General features: G+C 49.5%; 2 protein-coding genes across 2 annotated transcripts; both read right to left on the bottom strand.

Annotated features, from left to right (window-relative positions):
- Positions 1–463: 463 nt before the first annotated feature.
- On the bottom strand, positions 464–12,014 carry SYCE1L (synaptonemal complex central element protein 1 like). The gene is made up of 11 exons (XM_060083771.1): positions 11,831–12,014; positions 6,573–6,635; positions 4,839–4,898; positions 4,573–4,647; positions 3,945–3,992; positions 3,619–3,673; positions 2,331–2,414; positions 2,020–2,083; positions 1,109–1,178; positions 935–1,022; positions 464–713 (listed from the first exon to the last, which is right to left on the bottom strand). Exons 1-11 carry the CDS (start codon positions 12,012–12,014, stop codon positions 464–466), a joined length of 1,041 nt encoding a protein of 346 aa, XP_059939754.1.
- On the bottom strand, positions 9,861–21,263 carry MON1B (MON1 homolog B, secretory trafficking associated). Its single transcript, XM_060083770.1, is given in 7 exon segments — positions 9,861–13,325; positions 16,493–16,640; positions 17,007–17,368; positions 17,370–17,827; positions 18,370–18,690; positions 20,555–20,712; positions 21,126–21,263. Coding segments are annotated over 6 exon segments (1,638 nt in total). The 5' UTR covers positions 20,703–20,712; positions 21,126–21,263; the 3' UTR covers positions 9,861–13,124.
- Positions 21,264–22,389: the final 1,126 nt, after the last annotated feature.

The raw sequence follows: 22,389 nt of genomic DNA, 5'->3' as shown, positions 1-22,389 counted from the left end.
CTGACAGGAGCTGCAGCGGGTTTTTAACACGTCCCTTCTAGCCCTTACTGGTAAAACAGACGGTTCAGGAACCCGAGATGAGGCCGTGGAGATGGAGTGGTCTTGACACCCACCCAGTTATTGAGCTGTCGGGGGCGTTTACTGAGCTCCCGCGGCCTGAGCCAACCAAGGGACTGGTGGGCGGAGCCCGGCGAGGCCCCGCCCATACTTCCTGAACCACTCCCCTTTCTCCCTGAGAGAGGAAGGGTACGACCCCCACCCCCAACGACTCCGGTGGCACAGACTCAGCCGGGGAGTTGGAGGATGGTCCGCAAACGTCGCCTTTATTTCCGGGCGGGCCTTGAAGGAAGGTGGGGCCGGGTGGGCCCTACTGGCCTAGGGGGGCGTCAGGGCCAGCTCCGCCGGCGGCGCCAGGTCGTCGCCCTCGCTGGGGAGCTGGGGGCCGGCCTGCGGGGGCTGGGAGTCAGGCTTTGGGGCCCTGGCGCCCGCCCACGCTGGCCCGCGCTGCCCTTTCCCTGTCCCCACCGCCCCGAGGACGCCCTGCACCCGCACACCCCCCTCTCAGAGGGGCTCCGGATCCCAGATCCCGCCCGCTGTGTCTCGGCCCGTCTGGCCTCCGTCCCGGGCTCTCTACCTCTCCGGCCCGGTCCTCTGGGGTGGTCTGGGTCTGGACGGGGACCTGCCCCCCGAGTTTCTCCAGCTCCGCCTTCAGCCTGCGGAGAAGGGTCAGAGGAGAGGAGGAAGAGGGAGGGAGTGTGGAGGGGGCACAGGGAGGAAGCGACTGACACACTGAGCCCTGAAGACTGCAGAGAAGCCCCGGCGGGAGAAGAGCCCAGCCCGCGGAGGCCCCGCCCTTCTGGGAGGGGCAGAAGGGGAGGTGTTGGCGGGGCGGACCTCGGCCCCCCACCCCACCCCGCCTCCTTTCCCCTCTTACCTGTCTTTTTCTGCCGGGGCGCTCTGGACCTCGGGCGGCGAGCGCAGCCGCCGCTCCACCGTCTCCAGCTTGGCCCGCGTCTGCCTCTCTGCGGGTGGGCGGGGCGTCATGGGCGGGGCCGGGAGCTCCCGCCGGCCGCCCCGGCTCCGACCCCACCCCGCGCAGGAGTCCCACCTTCGGTGAGCAGGTGCTCCTTGCTGCTCTGCAGGGCACGGATCTCCCAGGCCAATCGCTGCTTCAGCATCTGTGAAGAGAGAGAGAAGCCCTGTCCGTCCAGCTGTCCTCCTGGCCCCTCCTCCTTCGCGCCTCTCGGAAAGTCCTTACTTGAATTAGGGCGTTCATTCATTCATTCAGCTCTCCGTTAATTCAGTGTGCAGCTTCTGCTGTGGCCGGGCGCTGGCAGAGATGCTCTCCCCCTCAATCACTCCCCATGTCCCCGTGTACCTTAAACCTCATCTCTTCCCACTGTCTCATCCCCCAGCCCCACTGTTTGCTCTTCCTCAAATACCCCAGGCACAGTTCAGCCTCCCAGGGGATACTGGCACTCTAGCATGGCTTCCTCACTTACTTCCCTCGTGTCTGTGTTCAGATAACACCTGCTCAGAGAGGACTTCCCCACTGGCGTTACATGATCTATCTACTTATTTTCTTGTTTAGAGTCTGGGTATGCACCTCCTTGCTCCTAACCAACTTGGGGACAGCAAAGACTTGGCCCCTTTGGAATGCTGCTGGACACATCCAGAGACATTGGTTGAACGAGGGAATGCCCTGACCATGTCTGGTTCAGAGTTCCCATTTGTCACTGCAAGATAAGCACTCTAGGCAAGCAGGAGGGAAGCAAGATCAGCAATGGCTACTGCAACACTCTGGGCAATGGATGCTGGGTGTGGCAGTGGGGGATGATGAGAGGTGGTTGGGTTTAAGGTAGAAGCTGAAGGACTGAGTTGAGACGGTGAGAGGAAGAAAGGAGTCAAGGACTACCCCTTGGCATTGGGCCTGAGCAGTAGGTGGACCCTGGGCTGATCAGCAGAGACCCTGAAGCTAAGGGAGGAATGGCTTTGGTTGAGGTAATGATAATGGCTCACGTGGAATTCCCAGGGGTCCTTGTGCTGGCCTGTCAAATCCTCCAGACGTTCTTCCACGTGCAACCTAGGGGCCAACATCCAGGAATGAGAAAACACGTGCTAGGACTGACACCCAGCCTGGCCCAGTCCGGGGGTTTCTCATTCATAGGCCTTCAGATCTTTGCCTGGTGGTCCCTTGCTAGGAGCCCCTTTATGGGCTTTTTCCTCCAAGCCTTGCTTCCAACAGCACCACTTCCAACAAACTCTCCCTCATGCAAGCCCCACTCCCATTCCCCATACCGCGCCACCCCAGGCCCTAGACCCAGGGTTACCCCGGCTTCCTCTGTCCTTGACTCTCTGTGATCTGAGAGTTATGGATAGAAATTTGTTCCATGTGCTCCACCAACATGTACTTCCTGGGAAAGGAAAGAGAACCCTCAGTTATATTCTCTGAATGAGCCACCACTCCTTCCAGCAGGAGAGGGGCTGGGAGTCCTCATTCTCCTTTCCACTGAGCAAATGTGAACCTTTATAGGCCTCTCTTGACACTATCACCCTGTCCATTCTGTCCCCAGTCAAACCATGACTCCCCAAGAAACCTTTGTGAAAGGTACAGTAGTTTAGTTTCATAGATTATAAAGTCCTAGATTGAGGCCTGGATCTGCTATTCCACTGTGATCTTGGACAAGTTAGTTAACCTCTCTGGGTCTCAGTTTCCTCATATGTAAAATGGTGGTACTGTCATTGTGAGAATTAGTTGATAAATGAACATAAACTGCTCATCAGACAGTGGTAGGTGTGGTGCAGTTAAGCATATATACACTTTAACTATCATCAAGTTTTACCACATTATTAAAATCATGATGTGCCAGCATTTGAGACTTCTGGTCACAAGAATGTAAAGGTTCAAAGGATGGAGAGGATAGATGGATAGATGGCTGGATGGACAGTGAACTGGATGGGTGAATGGTAGGCTGGAGAGATGATGTCTGGTTAGAGAAATGATGAGTGGAGGGATGATGGATGGATGGAGAAATAAAGGAAAGATTGTCAGAAGGATGGACAGCTGTCTGGATGGATGGTTGGGTAAAGAAATGAACAGTTAAATGGATGATTGGAAAGGTGGAGAGATGAATGAATGATTGGATGGGTGAAAGATGATTAGACGCAAGGCTGGAGAGATAATGGCTGTCCGTCTGGATGAAGAGTTGGACAGTTGGATAGATGTATGGATGGATGAGTGGGACAGTGGGTGGACGGGTGGGTAGATGGACGGCTGGGTCAGTAGGTGGCTGGGGTCATAAACGAGTAGACAGATAAACAAATGAATAGATGGCAGAACAGCTGGCTAACCAATAGGGGAAGACTTAGAATAATACCAATGGATGAAATTTATTTGATAAGGAAACTAGCAATGAATGATTAAATGATTAAATGAGTTCATTTTAACACCACCACTTAATATTAATGAATGAGCAGGGGTGTCTCTTGTCTAGCCACTCGATTTTATAGAAAGGGAAAGTGAGGAGTGTGTGTCCAAGATTTATTTTCCCTAGCTCTTGCCCGCTCCTCCCTCAGGCTGGGGAAAAAGGCGGGGAAGAGCTGGGCACGACCTCTTACCTCTGAGCCTCACTTTCCTTCCTTTGGCAGTGCAGCTGGAGGGTCCTCAGTGCCTCTGTGGGAGGGGGGGACCAAGGGGCTTTGTGAGAGCTCTTGAGAAGTCAGGGTTGGGTAGAAGCAAGGGGCCTCGCATCGTGCTGGGCATTGGAGGGCACTGAGGGACTTCAGTGCTTACTCCGAGTCAGATGGCAGCCAAGAGAGAGATCTGAGCAGAGAGGGGAGCACCCTGACTCAGGTGTCAGGGGGATTCCTCTGGCTGGCTGAGAACTTCAGGCATTTGTGGGGTGACGGGGTAGAAGAAGGAGGACGAAGCAGCTGGTAAATACCTTGCTTTTTGCTCAAAACCTCCTCCAGGTGCACTTTCTCTCCATTCACTGGAAAACACAATGACACTTTGAGTCCCCAGGGGCCTCATCCTGGGCCCCGACTGCAACTTCATGCAAAGGGAAGGCCCAAGGTCACACAGAAGATATGATACAGCCTCAGGGGAGGAGAGGTATCTCCTCACCAACCGTGCACCCATCTCCCGCTGGGGACCATCCTGGTGCAGCTTTTCCCGCTCGGGGTACACACTCCCTGTAAGTGCCGAAGGGGTGAAAAGCTGCAGGGCTCCCTTGTGTAGGATGCCTATGGTTTATACTGAGGGTAGAGATGATGAGAAATACAAAAGTACACCATGTCAAGTAGAAATAAAGGCTGTGAAGAAATCAATCAAGCAGGGGAGTGAGAGAAGGTGGTGTTCTATTTTTAGAGGGGGCCATCAAGGTAGACCTGTTGGGGTGAAGTTTCAGCTGAGAGCTGAAAGGTGACTCGAGATAGCACGAGGCAATGTGGATTATGTAGGACGAGAGCCTCTCAGGTGGAGGGAACAGCCCTTGCGAAGACCCTGAGGTGTGCACAGGAATGTCAGCACTGGTCATGAGATCTCTGGGTCCCTCTTCTGGTCCCACTTACAGGAGTCCAGGTCCCTATGCAGGGCCTCCCAGAGAGCTTGGGCTTCTCCCAGTTCCTCGCTGGATTTCTTCGTTGCTGGGTCAAAAAAGGGAAGAAGACACGGTGTGAGTGCAGCCACTAGCCTTGCTATTTTCTCACAGACCATGACACTGCACACTCATCTTCAGACAACCTGGAGGGGCCTGGATCTCACAGATGAGGAAGCAGAAGCTTTCAAAGCCCAGGTCCCTCTTGGGCAGCTGGCCGTCTTACGTTCCGGAGCTTACCTTGCTGAAGCTCATTAATCCGGTTAATCAGGTCTTTGACCTGTGGCTCCAGGGTTCCCTCTGCAGAAGGAAAGAAAGATTGAGCCAGAGAAGGCAGATGCCTGGCTGTCTAAGGCAGGAGGTGGGGGGGTGTTGCCATTGTGTCTCTGCTGCTATGGATCAGCATTTATTGAGTGTGCGCTGTGTCCCAGGCTCTGTAAGAAACCCTTGCAGGGCTTGCATTCTGGGTGGGAGAGATGGACACTAAACAAAGATTCATGATGTCAATGCTGGTGGCAGGAAACGCCAGGAAGGGAAATAAAGTGAAGCAAGGTGCCTCTTGAGATGTGGAGAGGCCCCGAATGAGGTGAAGGAAGACAGCCCTGCAGCTCTGTGGGGTGGGGAGTGTGGAGTGGGGGACATGCCAGACAGAAGGACAATGAGTGCAAAGCCCCCACAGTGGGGCTGAGTGAGGCGCATGCCCAAAATATATGGCCAAGCGGTCTGCTGTGGCTCGTGTGGCTCTAGTGAGCTAGTGGGGAGTAGCTGGAGGCCAAGTGGGGAAGTGGGAGTGGCAGATCGCCCAGGGCCTCCTGGGACGTGGTAGAGGCTTCTACATGGAAATCTGAATGTGGTGGGAGACAAGGGAGACCCCCCTGCCCCCCCCATGAAAAGGCTGGCGGGGTGGGTTGTCGCTTCTGTCCACCTGGACTCTGGTGCTGACCTCATATGAGATACGGGGAAAATGCCACTTTTCATTCTGACAGCTATCAAGTTCTCCAATGACAGGGAGATCAACTGTCCCTTTAGGGTGTCATCGCTAACTGCTCACAGTCCGAATTTCAGTGCTCCGTATGGGGAAGCCCTCCTCGTCCCTCTCTGGCTTCAAGGTTGGAAGCACAGAGTCGAGATAAAAATCTGCCCAACCATCGCTGGGTCTCACTACCAGCCTATGAGACACTCTGGAGTTAAGTTCAAGTTCTGGATTTCCAGAGGCCACCAGCTTCATCTCCTGTGACTTCCAGGAGACTGAGTGCTCTCCGAGGTGCTGATTATGATACAAATCCCTGGGGTCCTTGTTTTACTGGAGACGGGCAGAGTCACTGCATTTTCAATCACGCAATTCCTCTACCTAAGTTTAGTCTAGGCAGCAGCTCCAATGTACTTTTGCATGTGGCCACAGAGTCAGGGGAAGGGGAGGTTCCCCTTTATTTGGAACAGACCAGTGGATTGTAGTATTTTAAGCTGCTGATGGACTGGCGGGGATCCAACCTCAAACACAGCCAGAACTCTGCCCCAGCTCTGTTGTGGGTACTGGATGCTGGCTGGCTCCCAGTCTCCCATCAACAAGCAAAGCAAGGTGCAAAGCTGTTTGCATTGCCATTTGTATATAAAAAAGGAGGGCAAAGAATGTATTTTTTTTAATGTCTAGAAAAATACCTAAGAATTTAAAAATAGTTGCTGCTGGCCTATGGGTCAGGGAAATGGATGGCTGGGGTGTGTGTGTGAGAGTGTGTGTGTGTGTGTGTGTGTGTGTGTGTGCATGCATATGAGTGTTGGAGGGTAGGGTTTTCCATCCCTTTATACTTCTTGAACTTTGAAGTTTTGTTTTTGGTTTAAAGAATTAAATCGTGTAAGAGGGAGAAAGTGCAATGGGATAATTTCCCAAGGTTGTGAGTTGAGAGGGTGGGTTTGAACCACATCTTCCTGACTCAAAACCTCAGGCTAAGCCTCAGACACGAGGAGACACATGACCTTTCTGCAGCTTCTTCACCATTTCCAGCAACTCTTCAGTCTTCTTTGAAGACTTGGTCTGACCTGTGGAGATGAAAATCAGAATTACAGCATCCAGTGACAGTGAGAGGGGACTGAGGAAAGGTCCAAGCTAATCTGGGCAGGGAGGAAGAAAGCCTTACTGGGTTCTGAGGACACCCCTGGGCTGAACCAAAGATAGGCTGAGGGGCAGCTTTCCAGCCAGAGCAGGGTCCCTGCAGGACCCCTGTCCTTTTTTTTTTTTTGGCTGCACCACATGCTTTGTGGAATTTTAGTTCCTTGACCAGGGATTGAACCCAGGCCCTTGGCAGTGAAAGCATGGAGTCCTAACCACAGGACCACCAAGGAACTCCCAGGACCCCGTCTTGTGTCTCTAGGGTTGATGGTGTGTGCTAGATGAATCAGGACCCCTAATGGCCATTTCTTCCTGAGAGGTCAAAGAACACCACAGACATCCCTTTAATGAAATTCAGGTGTGAGAGAAGGGGATGCACCTTTGCTGCTACTGCTGTTCAAAATCAGTATGAAGTTTTAAGCAATGCAGTAGGACAGGACAATTTCATATGAATTTCTTTAAAATCATTATAGGCCACAATTTGCAAATTCTTAGAGAACTGATGGGTCTAGGAAATGGTTTACTAATGGCTGCTAACATCCATGAAAGACAACTGGATATTATAAGCCTCCTGATGGAAGAACATAACACCACCTGTGAAGGATTCTGCTCCCCTCAATCCCAACCAGAAAAAACAAACCAAAAAAAAGGAAACTTCAACCTTTGTCACTTTTGCCAATGGGATAGGCAAAAACAGCATTTCATTTCAAACTTTCTGGTAGTAAATATTAAAAACGTACTCAACTCCTCTGGATCAGAAATTCCACCTCTAGACATTTTAAGGGAATAATTAAGGATGGTGGGCAAGATTGTTCCATTGTTCATAATCTTAAAAGACGGAAGCAACTTAAAGGTATCTTAGTTGACTACGGTACATTCAGAGGATAAAATTCTTTGCAGCCATTAAAACTCATGATTTAAATCAAGGGTTCTTGGGAATTCCCTGGAGGTCCAGTGGTTAGGACTCAGCACTCTCACTGCCGGGACCTGGGTTTGATCCCTGATCAGGAAACTAAGATCCCACGAGCCTCGGGGGGGAAAAAAAAAACAGGGCTTCTTGACCTAAGCTTATTAAATTTTGTTGAAATATTTGGTGGTATGTTCACTTGCTTTACATCTTTTTGTCTTGTCTGAGATCTTTTACAGATTGGTATGTATTAATTTAATTGTGCATAAATCTCATTGCTTTTCTCTGGTATCATTGGTTGGTATGTCTCCTGTGGAGACTTTTATGTTCTTTAAATATTCTTAATATTTGGAATGAAACAAAAACAATTAAATCTACTTTAATAATGAAGGGAGATATTTGTGATTACTTGTTTTGTTTTTAATACTATGAAAATTTCCAAAGGCACACGAAAGTAGAGAGGATACCATGATGAACTCCAGTTTACTCATTGTCCAGATCTGACAATCATTAATATTTGCTTCAGCCGAAGAAAACGTATTTGCTTCAGCTATGTTTTTCTTGTGCTAAAGTATTTTCAAGCAAGCCCCAGACTTCATGACATTTCATCCCTAGATACTTCATTGAGTCTCAACTAAAATAAAAGAAAGTCTCAACTACTAGAAGACATTTTCTTAGATGACTCCAATCCTATAATCACACCGACAAGATTAGCAATCATCACTAATCATCGGATCATTTATATCACAAAATGCCCACAACGTATGTGGTTTCCCGATTGTCCCCATATGTCTTTCACAGCTGGCTTGTTGAACCATTTCTGTGAAAGCTCCATCTGTGTTTTTCCTCTCCACTGCATTTATTTTTTTATTGCAGTATAGTTGATTTACGTTGTGTTAGTTTCAGGTGTGCAGCAAAGTGAATCAGTTATACATATACATATATCCACTGTTTTTTTTTTAAAGATTCTTTTCCCATATAGGCCATTACAGAGTATAGAATAGAGTTTCCTGTGCTATATAGCAGGTTCTTATTAGTTATCTATTTTATATATAGTAGTGTGTATATGTCAACCCCAATCTCCCAGTTTATCTCTCCTCCCACCCTTATCCCCTGGTAACCATAAGTTTGTTTTCTACATCCATGACTCTACTTCTGTTTTGTAAATTTGTACCCATTTGTACCCTTTTTTAAAGATTCCACATATAAGCAACATCATATAATATTTGTCTTTCTGTGTCTGACTTACTTCACTCAGTATCACAATCTCTAGGTCCATCCCTGTTGCTGCAAATGGCATTATTTTGTCCTTTTTTATGGCTGAGTAATATTCCATTTTATATATGTACCACATCTTCTTTATCCATTCTTCTGTTGATGGACATTTAGGTTGCTTCCATGTCCTAACTATTGTAAATAGTGAACATTGGGGCACATGTATCTTTTAGAATTATGGTTTTCTCTGGTATATGCCCTCAGAATGGGAGAAAATATTTGTAAATGAAACAACTGACAAGGGATTAATCTCCAAAATATACAAACAGCTCATGCAGCTCAATATATATATATAAAAAAACACAATCAAAAATGGGCAGATCTAAATAGACATTTCTCCAAAGAAGACATACAGACGGCCAAAAAGCACACAAAAAGATGCTCAAGGGCCTCCCTGGTGGCGCAGTGGTTGAGAGTCCGCCTGCCGATGCAGGGGATACGGGTTCGTGCCCCGATCTGGGAGGATCCCATATGCCGCGGAGCGGCTGGGCCCGTGAGCCATGGCCGCTGGGCCTGCGCATCCGGAGCCTGTGCTCCGCAACGGGAGAGGCCACAACAGTGAGAGGCCCGCATATCGCAAAAAAAAAAAAAAAAAAGATGCTCAACATCACTATTAGAGAAATGCAAATCAAAACTATAATGAGGTATCACCTCACACCAGTCAGAATGACCGTCATCCAAAAATCTACAAACAATAAATGCTGGAGAGGGTGTGGAGAAAAGGGAACCCTCCTATACTGTTGACGGGAATGTAAATTGGTATAGCCACTAAGGAGAACAGTACGGAGGTTCCTTAAAAAACTAAAAAAAGAACTACCATATGATCCTCTGAGCTGCATTCCTAGTCCTAGTCACACAGTAAGATCATAGGTGATCAGTAAATCTTTCAAATAGTCCAGCTAACATCTTGACAAAAGCTTAAAAAAATCAATGTGACAAAAAAAAAAACAGCCTATAGAGCATGAACCCCTTTGAAACACTTTATTTTGAAATAATTTCAGATGTATTGAATACATAAAAGTTGTAGAAATAGGCCACAGGGCTATTTGCCCTTGTATCAGATTTCCCATTTGTGAGCATTACTGCACATAAATTGCAGGCATCATGACCCATTATTTCTTAATATTCCAGTATATATTTCCTATTTATAAGGGGACTCTACCAGGTAACTGCAGTATAACCATCAAAACAGAGACATTAATATTGACCAATATTAATGTATGATCCTCAGATGCCATTCAGCATTTTCCCTCTTATATTTTAATATTATTTAGCACTACTTACATTTTCCTTTTTAAAAAATTACAAAAATGCTTCCACCTCTACACAGCCCCCAAAATCCAAGTCCCTTGTTGAGAGTCACCAGTTAGGCCTTTAGCCTTCAGACATTTTTCTAAGCAGCACACATAGGGCTGTAGTTGAACTGCTTCTTTTTTTTAATCTCAACTTGCTTTTCTCTCATAAGAATATGATCTCTTTTGAAGCTCACTCCCTGTTAATGAATCACCATCTTCTCCTTTTAAAATTAATTTTAATTAATTAAATTAAATTGGAATTTATTTTTTCCTGCCTCTTAAGAAAAAATGTCTACTCTACAGGCATTCCATAATGCATGGATATGCCTAAATTTAGTCATTTCCGTGACTGCTCCTGTGTTTTGCTTCCATCAGCAACATTCCAATGACCCTGCTTGGTCCACACATCTGTGTATTCTAAGATTACCAAGCATGGTGACTGAAGATATGAAAATACCAGATATACTTTTCCAAAGCCAATTTTGATGGGTTAGAAATCGTAACTTGATATGCTTTTCAACTTTCTCCGTTGCTGGCGAAGTTGATCATAACTTCTTTTTTAAAAAAATTTGATAATAATAGTCTTTTTTTTTTTTAAGCACAGTGGCAGCTATACTAAGTGCTTAATAAGGAAGATTTATTGGCATCTGCCTTATTTCTTGTTGAAAGCTTGCACTCAATGTGAGGCCAAAATCTAAGAGAGCTCTCAGTGTTAGTTATTTCATTATTCATGCAGTAAAAAAATTACTGAGCACCTACTATATGCCAAGCAGGCATTGTTTCAGGTGCTGGGGAAACGGCAATAAATGGTCTGTTCTCATTAAGTTCACATCCTAAGACAGACAATATACAAGTGCATAATTATTGTCATCTGCATAGATATATCTGAAAAGATGGAATCCAATGTGTTCATTAATATGATGGTTTAAAGAGTATGTAGGAAAGGTGGTCAGAGATAAATGAAAGGAGGGCCAAGAGTCGAAACAGTTGATACAGAGTGATGGGCATTCATCATGCTATTTTCTGTGCTTTGGTACATTTTGAAAATTTCTAGAATTAAAAAAAATGCTAGTGGCTAACAGGGGTTCATTGTCTTGGGAGATTTTCTTATTTTGGCTAGACCTAAATTTCCAACTCCCTCTAGGAAAATTTTGTCTTTCCTCTCACTGGGGTGTGGGGTGTCAATATCAACAAAATGCCCTGGAGAATTTTCTCCAAAGAAGCCGTCTGTGGGAGTGGCCATTCACAATTAAGATTTAAGAGTCCATGCAAAGTGGGATATGGGCTCGGTGTGAAATGATGAAATTGGGGAATTACTGTTAATTTTCTTAGCTATGGCAGCAGTTGAGTGGGTTCTGTGAGACCATCCCCCATCTTTTGTTTGAAGAGATGCATACTGAAGTATTTAGTCTATTGTTTACTTTAAAATACGTAAGCAATATAGCCAATAACGTTGACAACAATTAATCGAGCTGCTGAGAATATACACGTTATTTATCTGCACTTTGTTGAAGAGCATTTTTTTGTTTTTATAAAAGGCTTACAATTTTTCTTCTTTAAGTACTGATGGCAATATTTCATTATTGTAAGGGGACGAAGCCTCCCTCCCTTCTACCCTGGCCGCCAGATGCCCACTTGCCCTCACTACCTTCAGCCTCCTCAAGGACCTCCGGCGGCGCCACTTCCGAAGGCTCCAACTTCGCCGCCATTTTCCAACGCACGCACGACTGGCGCGCCTGCGCTTGGGACGATGGTTGGTTTAAAAAAAAACAAAATCGCGCGAGGGCGGAGAGACTGTGCAGAGCGCATGCGTCCAGTGCGTGTCTGTGCATCAGTTGACCAGGGTGAGGAGCGATGGACTTTCAGCTCCCGGGAGGGGACAGCCCAGAGCCCCCGAGCGACAGTTGGCCCGCACGCGTGCACCACGAGGCCTGCAACTCCAGGTTAGAGAAAAGAAGGGCAAAACTAGGGTCTTGGTCATTGGTGAGTGAGTGCTGCGTGCACGCATGGAAATTACAGGCAGGTCTCGCTATCTCCCTCTCTAGGATGCTTGTGTTGTGCAAGTCTGGGACAAATGTCCATGCGCTGTGTGGTGGTACGCAAGCGTTGAGTCCCTTTTCGTTCACGAATCCTCACTTAAAACAGCCTATGAGAGGTTAGGTATCTCCATTTCACGAGTGAGTAGAATGAGCCGTGGAAGGTAAGTGGATCTACGTAAAAATTCTGGATCTCAGCCACCATGTGAAGTCAGGTGCTTTGCCCCGGGTTACACAGACAGGTAGACGCTGGAGGCCATCTTCTCATTAATATTAGCAGCAACCGACACTGATGGGGGTCATTTTTGACTGGGTAAAGATGAAGTACATGAAGCACAAAGGAATGTCCTTATGGGGATCGGTTTTAGGCTTTTTAAGTGCAGTTTTTTTCTTTCAAATATCTTCAGGCCGTTTCTGGGCACAGGCTGGTCCTGCATTCCAATTCCAGAACCCCCGTGGGCCACCCAAGGAGACCTTGGCCAGCCCTGGACCCTCAGGGCTGAGATCCCACGGGGGAGGCAGACCCCTGATGCAGGACAGAGGGTGTGGTGCCCAGGGTTGGAGGAGACGGTCCCTGACAGAGGCTGGAACATCATCCAAGTGAAGGAGGTGTGGCAGGGGAGGGGAGGAGGGAGTCCTAAGGACTTCCCCAGAGGTGGAGGGGCCGGAGGGGGCTGGGGAAGCAGCCTGCTCACCAGTGTGTAGTCACACTGCCACCCGTCTCTCATGTGTGGGCAGCCCCCCAGATCTTGCTCCACTGCCCGGGGAGACAGGGACCAGCCACAGACACCACCACCAGCAACCTCCCCGCCCTCGCCCCACCCCGGCCCATTTCCAGGGTGGAGACAGGAAGTAAAAGCCAAAGGTGGTGGTTCCCCACACGGCCCAGTCTGAGAGCTCCGCCTCTCAAGGTCCAGTAAACAGGCCGTTATGGGAAGCCTGGTCCGCTGGGGCTGCTGGGGGCGTGGAGTACTTGGGTGGGGAACGAATGAAGAGACGATCCTCCTCTTTCTTCACCCAACGCAGGAGTTTGGTCACTACGAGGATGGCACCTGCCTTGGTCACCAGGGGGCTGAGGCAGGTGTACAGCTCAAATTTGGAGGTCACCTGGGGGGTTGAGAGGAGACAGGGTCAGCTGGGCCGGAGCTGGCCATGCCCGGTGCCGTCCACCCCACCCTAGCCCCATACCTGTCCCGTTTGGAAGGTGCACCTGGCAGCAGCTCCTCCTTGGTGCTGCCTGGTCACTGGGCTAAAGCGGGTAAGCTGATGCTACTGTATCACGAGTGGGCCAAGGGATCAGCGAGATCTAGTGGCTTCAGCTGGGTGATGCTGGCTGTGTGTGTGTGTATGTACACTCTCTGGACCTCAGTTCACTCATCTGTGCACTGGCGACGATGACATCAATGCTTCACATTTAGTGAGCAGTGGTTGTATACAAAGTCCTGGTCTAAGCCCCACACACCTGTTTCTATCATCTGTAGCCTGGGCATAATAGGAGGATTAACGCCATTTAATCTTCATACCAAACCTGAGAGGCTTAACCTGACCAGGTCACCAGCACCTTTCCACATCACCTCTCTCTGCTCTCCCCCTCGCTCTCTCTGTTCCAGCCACTCTAGCCTCTCCTTGCTGTTCCTCAAACATAACCAGGCTCAGCCTCACCTCATGGCGTTTGCACAGTCCTTTCCCTCTGCCAGGTGTACTGTTCCTGGAGATACCCACACGACCTGTGACCTCCCCTTCCACGTGGATGTCATTTCCTGACCACCTGATTTAAAATCCTGGGCCTACCAGATCTTGTTTTTGAAATACCATCCTCCACTGAAAGGTACAAGGGCTCACTGGACAGATGGCCAATTTCAGGACTGGCACAGAGAAAGTACAAAATGAGCTTGGAATATCTTGTGCCAGAAAGTAAGAAGGGCTTAAGCAGTCATGCAGACGTGTCAAAAAGATACAGGGGCCAGTCTGGCTAAATCATGGCTCCTGCTGGCTAACTCAGAGACAGTTTGAGCACAAAAATAAATGAAAGGAAAAGATTTTAGCCCACTGAATTCAAGAAAATTCCATAATATAAAATTTAAAATCCAACAAATAAATAGGAGCAGGGAAAGTTCTTCCATACAGTAGAATCTCAACCAATAAATGAAGTTATGATGGAGTTGGAAAAGTAACCATCTGGTAAATACCAGAGAAACAACTGTCAGAGGCAAAAATCATTAATGGATATTAAAATTAGTGGAACAAAAACAAACAAACAAACAAACAAAATTAGTGGATGAAAATATGGTGAAAAAGAGAACACTGACATAATCACCACAAGGTATTTACTAATTACAAAGGGCAAAACCCCCTAACTTTAAAGTGGAGAAACCTGGCAGATACCACCTTAATAAAGTGATAGAAGTTAACGTCATCAATGGGACACAGTGACATTGTGGTCCTCCTGATATGAAGCAGAAAAGGACACATCACTTCTGTGATATACGTGCCCAAAATGCATGACCTCAATTTAGTCTTGATAAAATATTAGAAAAACCCAAGTTGAGGGACATTCTACAAACTAACTGGCTGGTACTTTCTAAAAGTGCCCAAGTCATAAAAGAAAAAAAAAAAAGAGTGAGGAAATGTTCCAGAATAAACGAGACTAGGGAGACACAATAAATAAATCTAATATGTGATCCTGGACTGGATTCTGGACCAGTAAAAGGACATTAGTGGGACAAGTGGTGAGTCTGAATGAAGTCTGTGGATAAGATGTGATTGTACTGATGTTAATTCCCTGATTTAATGAGTTCCTGTGGTTATGTTAACATCTGGAGAAACTATGTGAAGGACCTATTTAAAGTAACTTTTTGCAACTTCTTTGTAAGTCTAAAATTGCTTGAAAATGAAAGCTAAGGAAAATTTTTTTAATTAAATAAAATTCTCAGCCTAGAACAATGCCTGATACACAACAGGCATGCAAATAAATGATTTAATAAATATGCACTAAATTGCAGAATCTAGGGGAAAGTGCCATTTCCAGTGGAGTCACATGACCAAACTCCCTGAAGCTGACCTCGAATAGACCCATAGGAAGTGAGGACAGGAGCCCTGAAGAGACCCCAGGGAAGGATACCCCAGGTGGAAGGCACAGCAGGGGAGCAAGCCTGTAGTGTTCAAGAGTGCTGGGAACTCATGGAGTCAAAGCTCAACTGGTACCTGCAGACACGTGGGCGGGGCTCATGGGACATCGGCGAGCACAGTGATGGTGGATGACGCGGCCTGTTGAAAGTCAAAGACACGCTACTGGTGGCTAACCAGTAGACACTCTACTGTAGACTGGTGGTTTGTCTACAGGTGTCAATGCATGTGTCTAAGAAGAAGAAGACTTAATTTCTGTTTTATGTGAAGAACAAATTCAGATTTGGCACTTTTGTGTTTTAAGTGCCTAAGAATGGAAAGAGGTAACTAAAGAGTATTTAAGAAATTTAAGATCATGAACTGGGAGAGTCCTAGGCATAACTGCTTAAGAATCTTGGAAACAGAAAAAGAAGTTGAGTGTCTGTCGTGCAGTTTCCTTAGGCGACAATGAACACCATCTTCTCTCTGGAAGAAGACAGAAACTAGGAGCAACTGTGCATGGTAACTTTCACTACATTCTTCTAAGAATATTTACCTTGTTTACAACTGGATTCATTTATTCCTTCTAGTATTGACTGGAACACTCCAGTCAGATACAGGAATTTTTTGTGTAAGTGTAATTTCAAAAATTCCCACATGATGGCGGAAGATCCTAATATCTGGAAACACGTTACTGAATGAAATTCGGAAAACTTTGTATTTCAATTTTACCTGAAATAGTATGCATCTTTTCATATTTCCGCTAGTAATTTTCACACTTGTATCGTCTGATAGAGACAGTTATTGCTACTTAGAACATTTTAAATGTTTTCAGTAATTTTAAAATTTTAAAAATAAATTTGTTTTTCCAGAAAAAACTCTCCAAAACCACCAGACTCTCTACTGGTTGTTTCTCTGGTATTTACCAGATGGTTACTGTTGACCGAGGGGGCGGTCAACACAATGACGGAACTAAAGATTCTGGACTCTGCAGCTGCTGGGTTTCACGGACACACGCAGTGGCCAGGACACTTCTGGAGGCAAAACCGCAGCCCAGGCCAAGGCGTGGTGCACTTGAAGGGGGCTGTCACAGCTGGAGGGGATACGGCGGGGGGAAGAAGCCTTGAAGTGGGGCCATTGACTCCTTCAGAGCCCCCCACTCAACTCACCCAGGCCAGCAGCGTCTCCTTCTCAGCCACGTGGTAAATGAGGCGCAGGGGCCGGGAGGTGTTATGGAGGCGCGCGTGCAGGCGGTGGTACAGGTCGGACAGGCGCTGTCGCTCCTCCTCTCTGCTGTATGGGGCCTCCAGCTCGGGGCTGCAGTGATGGACGGGGGTGGGGGACAAGGTCAGTCTAGGGCTTTCTTGGCTGGCCTATCTCCCCTCAGTCTAGGGAGTTCAGTTAAGTTAGAAGCTGAGCCTCCCCCATTAGACTGGAGGCTTCTCAGGGCCTAAGCTCCCCATCAAACTCGGGGATTCCTTGCGTCCTGGGGCCCTCCGCTCCATCGGAACAGGGGATTTCTCGAGGTTGGTGGCTGAGCCTCCCGCATCGGGCAGGCCCATTCTATTGCATCTCTCTAGAGCATGGCTGGCTCTCTCTCCAGACTCATGTCTATGAGTTGCCGAGCCTTCCAGTTAGATAAGCCCTCCCACCGGGCCACTTGCCCGCAGGGTAGGGGCCCACCTGGTAAACTGGGGCAGCTGGCGGTGATGGTCGGGGATGTCCAGCGGCTTATAGAGGAAGTGCCAGAGGCCGGCGGCCTCCACAGCCTGCACACTGTAGGCCGAGGCACTGGCCGATGGGGTGTTGGAGAAGCTGGCAGCCTCCCTGAGGGTGCGCATGGCCCCAAGGGAGTGCATGCCGTCCTCGACCAGGCGCCGGCAGGTGGCCATGTCGTGGAAGGCCTCGGGGTCGGTGCCGAGCAGCAGCAGGCAGACAGGCATGGCGTCCAGGCGGGCCACGTAGGCGTAAAAGAAACCATCGGGATTGAAGCGGGGCAGGCACACAGGCGCCCAGGCCTCGCCCGCCGCAAAGGCCGGTGCCCCCCACCCAGTCCAGCAGCAACTGCAGGTCGGCTGGGTCGAGCCGGCACTCGGCCAGCACAGTCCGCTCCTGGGCTGCTGTCACCAGGCGACCGCCAACCGCCAGCACCGAGAGGGCCAGGCCAGGCGCCGTGCAACGTCGGAGCAGCGCACCCAGCGCATCCCGCAGCGGGCGAGCGAGAGGCACGCAGCGCACGGCGCCCAGCAGCAGGGCCCCCGGGTCCCGCTCCACACTGTCCAGAAGCCGGTCTAGAGTGCGCTCCGAGCCGGCCAGCAGGCGGCGGAGGTCGTAGTTCTGCTTGCGCGCGAAGATGCGGGCCACGCTGGCGCGCGTCAGGGTGCTCACGATCTGTGCGTGCACGGCCATAAGCTCCCCCCGCAGCTGTGCTGCTGACTGAGGAGTCCTTGACACGGCCACCAGCAGCAGTGGGCCCTGCTGCAGGAACACCAGCTTGTGGTCCTCTGGGGGAGGGAAGGGGCAGGGGGTAGAGATGCGTCAGTGGTGACAAGACGGGGTCAGGCGGGGCTCTTCCACCCTTCCCCGGAAGGCATACACTCCTGGTCCAAGCCCACACGGTCACTCTAGGGACACAGCACTAAGGTCAGGACAAACTGGGGGAGTTTGGACATTTGCAGAGACATGATGGGATGGTCAAGGAATCAGGCACACAGCATGGAGTGAGGAAGATGCGGCAAGGACTAAGAGAGCTAGAAAGACACCAACTCGGCCCAACAGCCCCCAAACCCACCCTCTTAGGCAAGAAGGAAATATCCAGCCAGTTACCTAGATCCCAGTGAGTTAACCACTCAGAACCCAGCAGGGCCAACAGACAGACAGACCCCTTGGACAGACAGACGCCTGGCCAGCCTCCACACACACTGACTCACTCCTAACTAGCTGGATAGTCTCCCAGGCAGCCAGCCAGACAGACAGACCTACTGCCAGACAGACGGCCATAGTCCCAGTCACCGTCACCTGTTCTGCCTCCTGCCCCTTTGCTCACCAGCATAGATGGCGCGAATGGCATCTCCTGCACTCTGCACAAAGGACACGAGAGCTGTCATCACACCCATGGTAGTTGACAATGCCTCCACGCTACCATACCGCGAGTAGATGGGCTTGCCAGCCTCACTCAGCACAAACACGTGCTTCCGCTTCCTGCGCCAGTCCTCGTCACTGGGGTCCCCGCCCTGGCCCCCTGAGCCACTCTCAGGGCCACCCATGGGACTGTTCTCAGAGGCTGCCGGACCCCAGAGCCCATAGGTGCATGATGGAGCCTCGGACTGGAGCAGCAGGCCGGGTGGCTGGTCCTTGGCCTTGGATCCTGAAAGGGAGCCCCTGGTGAGTCCTCTGCCTGTGGACTCCCAATAACCCCATGTGCCCGCAGACCCACCAAATCCCTACCAGCCCTGCAGTGACCCCCTGCTGCTGACACAGACCTCCAGGTGTCTCCTCTGCCCCTCAATGACATCCACTAACACTTAGGTTTCAACGATTCCCCTAAAACTCCAATAATCCCATCTCACTGTCATTACTGAACCCTTTATATCCCTACAGACTAATCATTCCCCTTTCAATAACTGCCATTCCCAAGTCTTCAAAGCACTCCACTGCCTCTGAATGATTATCAATATCTTCATCTTCAATGATTCCCCCATTAATCTCTGACCCCTTTTATTTTCCTGGTATCTACTCACCCCTCAATAGCTACCATTATATCTATTAACATCTGTGTCTTTGAATGTGCCCCTCACTACCCTAACCCCTTATTTATTCTCACTGATGTCCACTGATTCTAATGACCCCATTGACTCTCCCAGTCTTGGTGATGATCACTAATCCAAATTCTGCCATGATTATCCACTAACATCTGGATCTTTAGGACTCCCCTCACCCCCAATTCATTCCCACTGCTGTTCACTAACATTCCAATGACCCCACATTAACGTCACTAATACCTGGGTCTTCAATGACTGCCCCAACCCACAATTTAATCTACTCCATGTCCACTGCATTCCCAAGAATGACCACCATTAACCTCCACTAACATCCAAGACTTCCAGTGACCTCCACTGACTCCCCTGACTTTTATTCTCATTGATGTGACTCCCCTTTATTCTCACTGATATCCACTCCCCTCCCTACAATAACCACCATAACATCCACTAACACACAGGACTTCAATGACCTCTATTGCCCTTCGCCATGACCATCATTAACATTCACCAATGAAATCCACAATTTCATTGCCCTCTACTGACTACCCTCCCATTTATTTTAGTTGATGTCCACTGATCCCCAGTGACAACCAGTGTTATCTACTGGCAAACTATGTATCAATACTTTCCTCATAAAATCCCAATGACCTCATATTCCCTCATTTTCTCATTGACAGTCCCCAAGTACCTACTCCCAATACTTGCCAACAAGTTCTCAAAGACGCCCCCCCCCCCCAATTACTGATTTTCAGTGATGTGTACTGATCCTTCCCAATGACCCCATTAATATCCACTAATTCCAAAGTGGTCAATGAGCACTCATTCCGCAATGACTTCCGCTGATCCTCCACTCTATACCTTTACACATACACCAGAGTCTTCAAAGATCTTCCTACTGGTTCTCTAACTCTCCAGATAATTTCATTGATGTCCATTGTCTCCTCATCAATGATCATCATTAACGTCCACTAAGATCTGGTTCCTTAAAGACTTCCTCCAACAACTACCATCAACTCCTCAATGATGTAAATACTCTGAGCGCCCACTGGCCCCCACTGATCCCCTTTCCCACCTCAATGATTTAAAGACCCCAAAGGGGTCAAAGGGGGGACTGACTTCTAAATAGTCCCCCTTTGACCCTATTAACTTTTTTTTGGTCATTCACTGACCTTAACATCCTCAATCCCTAGTGCCCCTCTCTAACCCCAACGGATCCCTTTCTGATTCTTCAATTACCTAAATTCATACCAGCTCCCCAATGAACATCCATTGACACCCACTGATTTCTTTTTCACTCCTCAATGATTTAAACTGCAACGTGAGCACACAATGACTTCCCACTGACCCAAGCTATGGTTTAAACTACTTCCCCGAGTCCCAAAAGACTCCCCTCTGGTCCCCCATGGACCTCCCCCAACAATAACACCCCCTAGGGATTCCTTCCAAGACCCCAGTGAAGGGAATGCATACCTGTTTTCTCCACGCTCGCATCTCCAGTACCGGGTAGGTCCCTGCAAATCCCTCCACCGTCTCTAGCCTCCTCACTGGGGAACCGCATCTCCTCCAAGTCCTCCGAGTCCCCAGGGGCTGGGGCAGCAGTGCCTCCTCCGGCCTCCATCTGCACATCCCTGTGGGGGAGGGGAATGGAGAGTGACCCGCAGCAAAAGAAACTTCTTAAAAGCTGTTACTGAACCTGGCCCCCTTGTACACACTCCTGGGGCTCGTTTCCCCTCCCGTTTCAACAGGATGAGACATTCAAAAACACGACCACATACTTGCAACCTCCAACACTTTACGAAAAGGGAGGCTCTACCGAGCCTCTGGAAATAAAGATATATAAACACCTGTTTTAACTCCGTATCTCAACTGGCCAGGTACCATTACTTCCCGCAGCCGCGGAAGAATCACACTTCCGGGTGTGGCTGCTCTCTTGCCACACTTCCGGGTGCGACGCGGCTCTGAAGACACTTCCGGTTGCGGACTTTATTCGCTCGCTGGGCGCCGGACCCCTCTCTCCCGCCGCCCACTTGTGTTCCCTCACCGTAGAGAAGGCGCGCGCCACTCCCGGGTCTACGTCGGATGTGGCCCGGAACCCAGAGCCCCTTCTACCCTCGTTCCCACCGCACCCGCACCAGCGGCTAACAGGGGCGAGTCCGGGCCACTTCTCGTACCCAAGGTTGCCGGCGTGAGGGGGGCGCGGCTCACGTTCAGCCAATCCGGAGTACGGAGGGCGGCACTGCCTCCTTTATGGCCCAATCAAGCGAAGCCGGTCCCCTCCGACCGTTCCGCCCACATTCCGTGAGCTTCGTATCTCTACCAATACTGTGCGTCGGATTGCTATTGCAACCGCCGATCCCTTGACTGACATCTCTCTGGACCCAATCGAAGGTTCGAGCCTATTCCTCTCTTAACTGGAGGAGGTTCGCAGCCTAGGTCATGATAGATGCCCGTGCCTGGTCTATAGACGTGCTCGCCAGAATTGAGTCAACTTCACCCTCCTTTATCCACCAGGAAAGGCAGGGGCGTGAGGGTGGAATGGAGTCTTGACAAGAGAGAAAATGATTGACGGACAGTCGCCGCTTCCAATCGGAGTGCCGTGCGCAGGCTGGACAGCCTATGGGACTCAGCTTCTAAGGCGAGAGGCGGGCCTCTCAGATGTAGGAAGTATTCGTGGGTGTCTGGGTATTCAGGCAGGCGAAGGGCTTAGCGGCCTCTGGAAAAAAGGCAAGCGCGAGCCGTGGACATGCTCATGGCGCAGAGGGGTGAGTCTGCAAAGGCAATGTGTAGGCTGACCAGGGCCTGCCCAGACCGGCAAAAGGCCGAGCTGACCTCACTTCCGAAGATAGGGCTCTGTGGGAGGAGCCATGCAGATTAGGAGCCCAGGCCTAACTGGGGTGCTTGTGGGCGAGGCTTTGGGAGCCTTCTGAGACCTCATTGGTTGAGGAAAATGCCCCTCCGGTCTCTGAGCGCCACCACTGGCTGGACGAGGGTAGGGCAAGATGCCCGCCGCTGGGATCCGCCCCCTGGAGGGTGTCTAAGCTAGTTTAGAGGAGTGCGCGGTCCGGATGATCCGATCTTCTTTTCCTGGGCTGCATCAGGCGGTCCTAGCCGACAAATTTAGTGTGAGGGTGAGCGCAGATGAGGACAGGCCTGCTCTGGATTCTCCTTCTTTGCTCTGAATGTCTCTGCCCGCGACTCCTTGTCTCTGAGCCTTTTTCTCTCTCTGTGTCTGGATGTCTCTTTGCGTCTGAATCTCTGTCTCTCTTCCGATGTTTATGTCTCCGTGTGTCCTCCTTCCTTATCCC

This window comes from Mesoplodon densirostris, chromosome 19, assembly GCF_025265405.1.
Source record: "Mesoplodon densirostris isolate mMesDen1 chromosome 19, mMesDen1 primary haplotype, whole genome shotgun sequence".
Lineage (NCBI taxonomy): Eukaryota > Metazoa > Chordata > Mammalia > Artiodactyla > Ziphiidae > Mesoplodon > Mesoplodon densirostris.
This window is presented reverse-complemented; position numbering and strand designations above follow the sequence as displayed.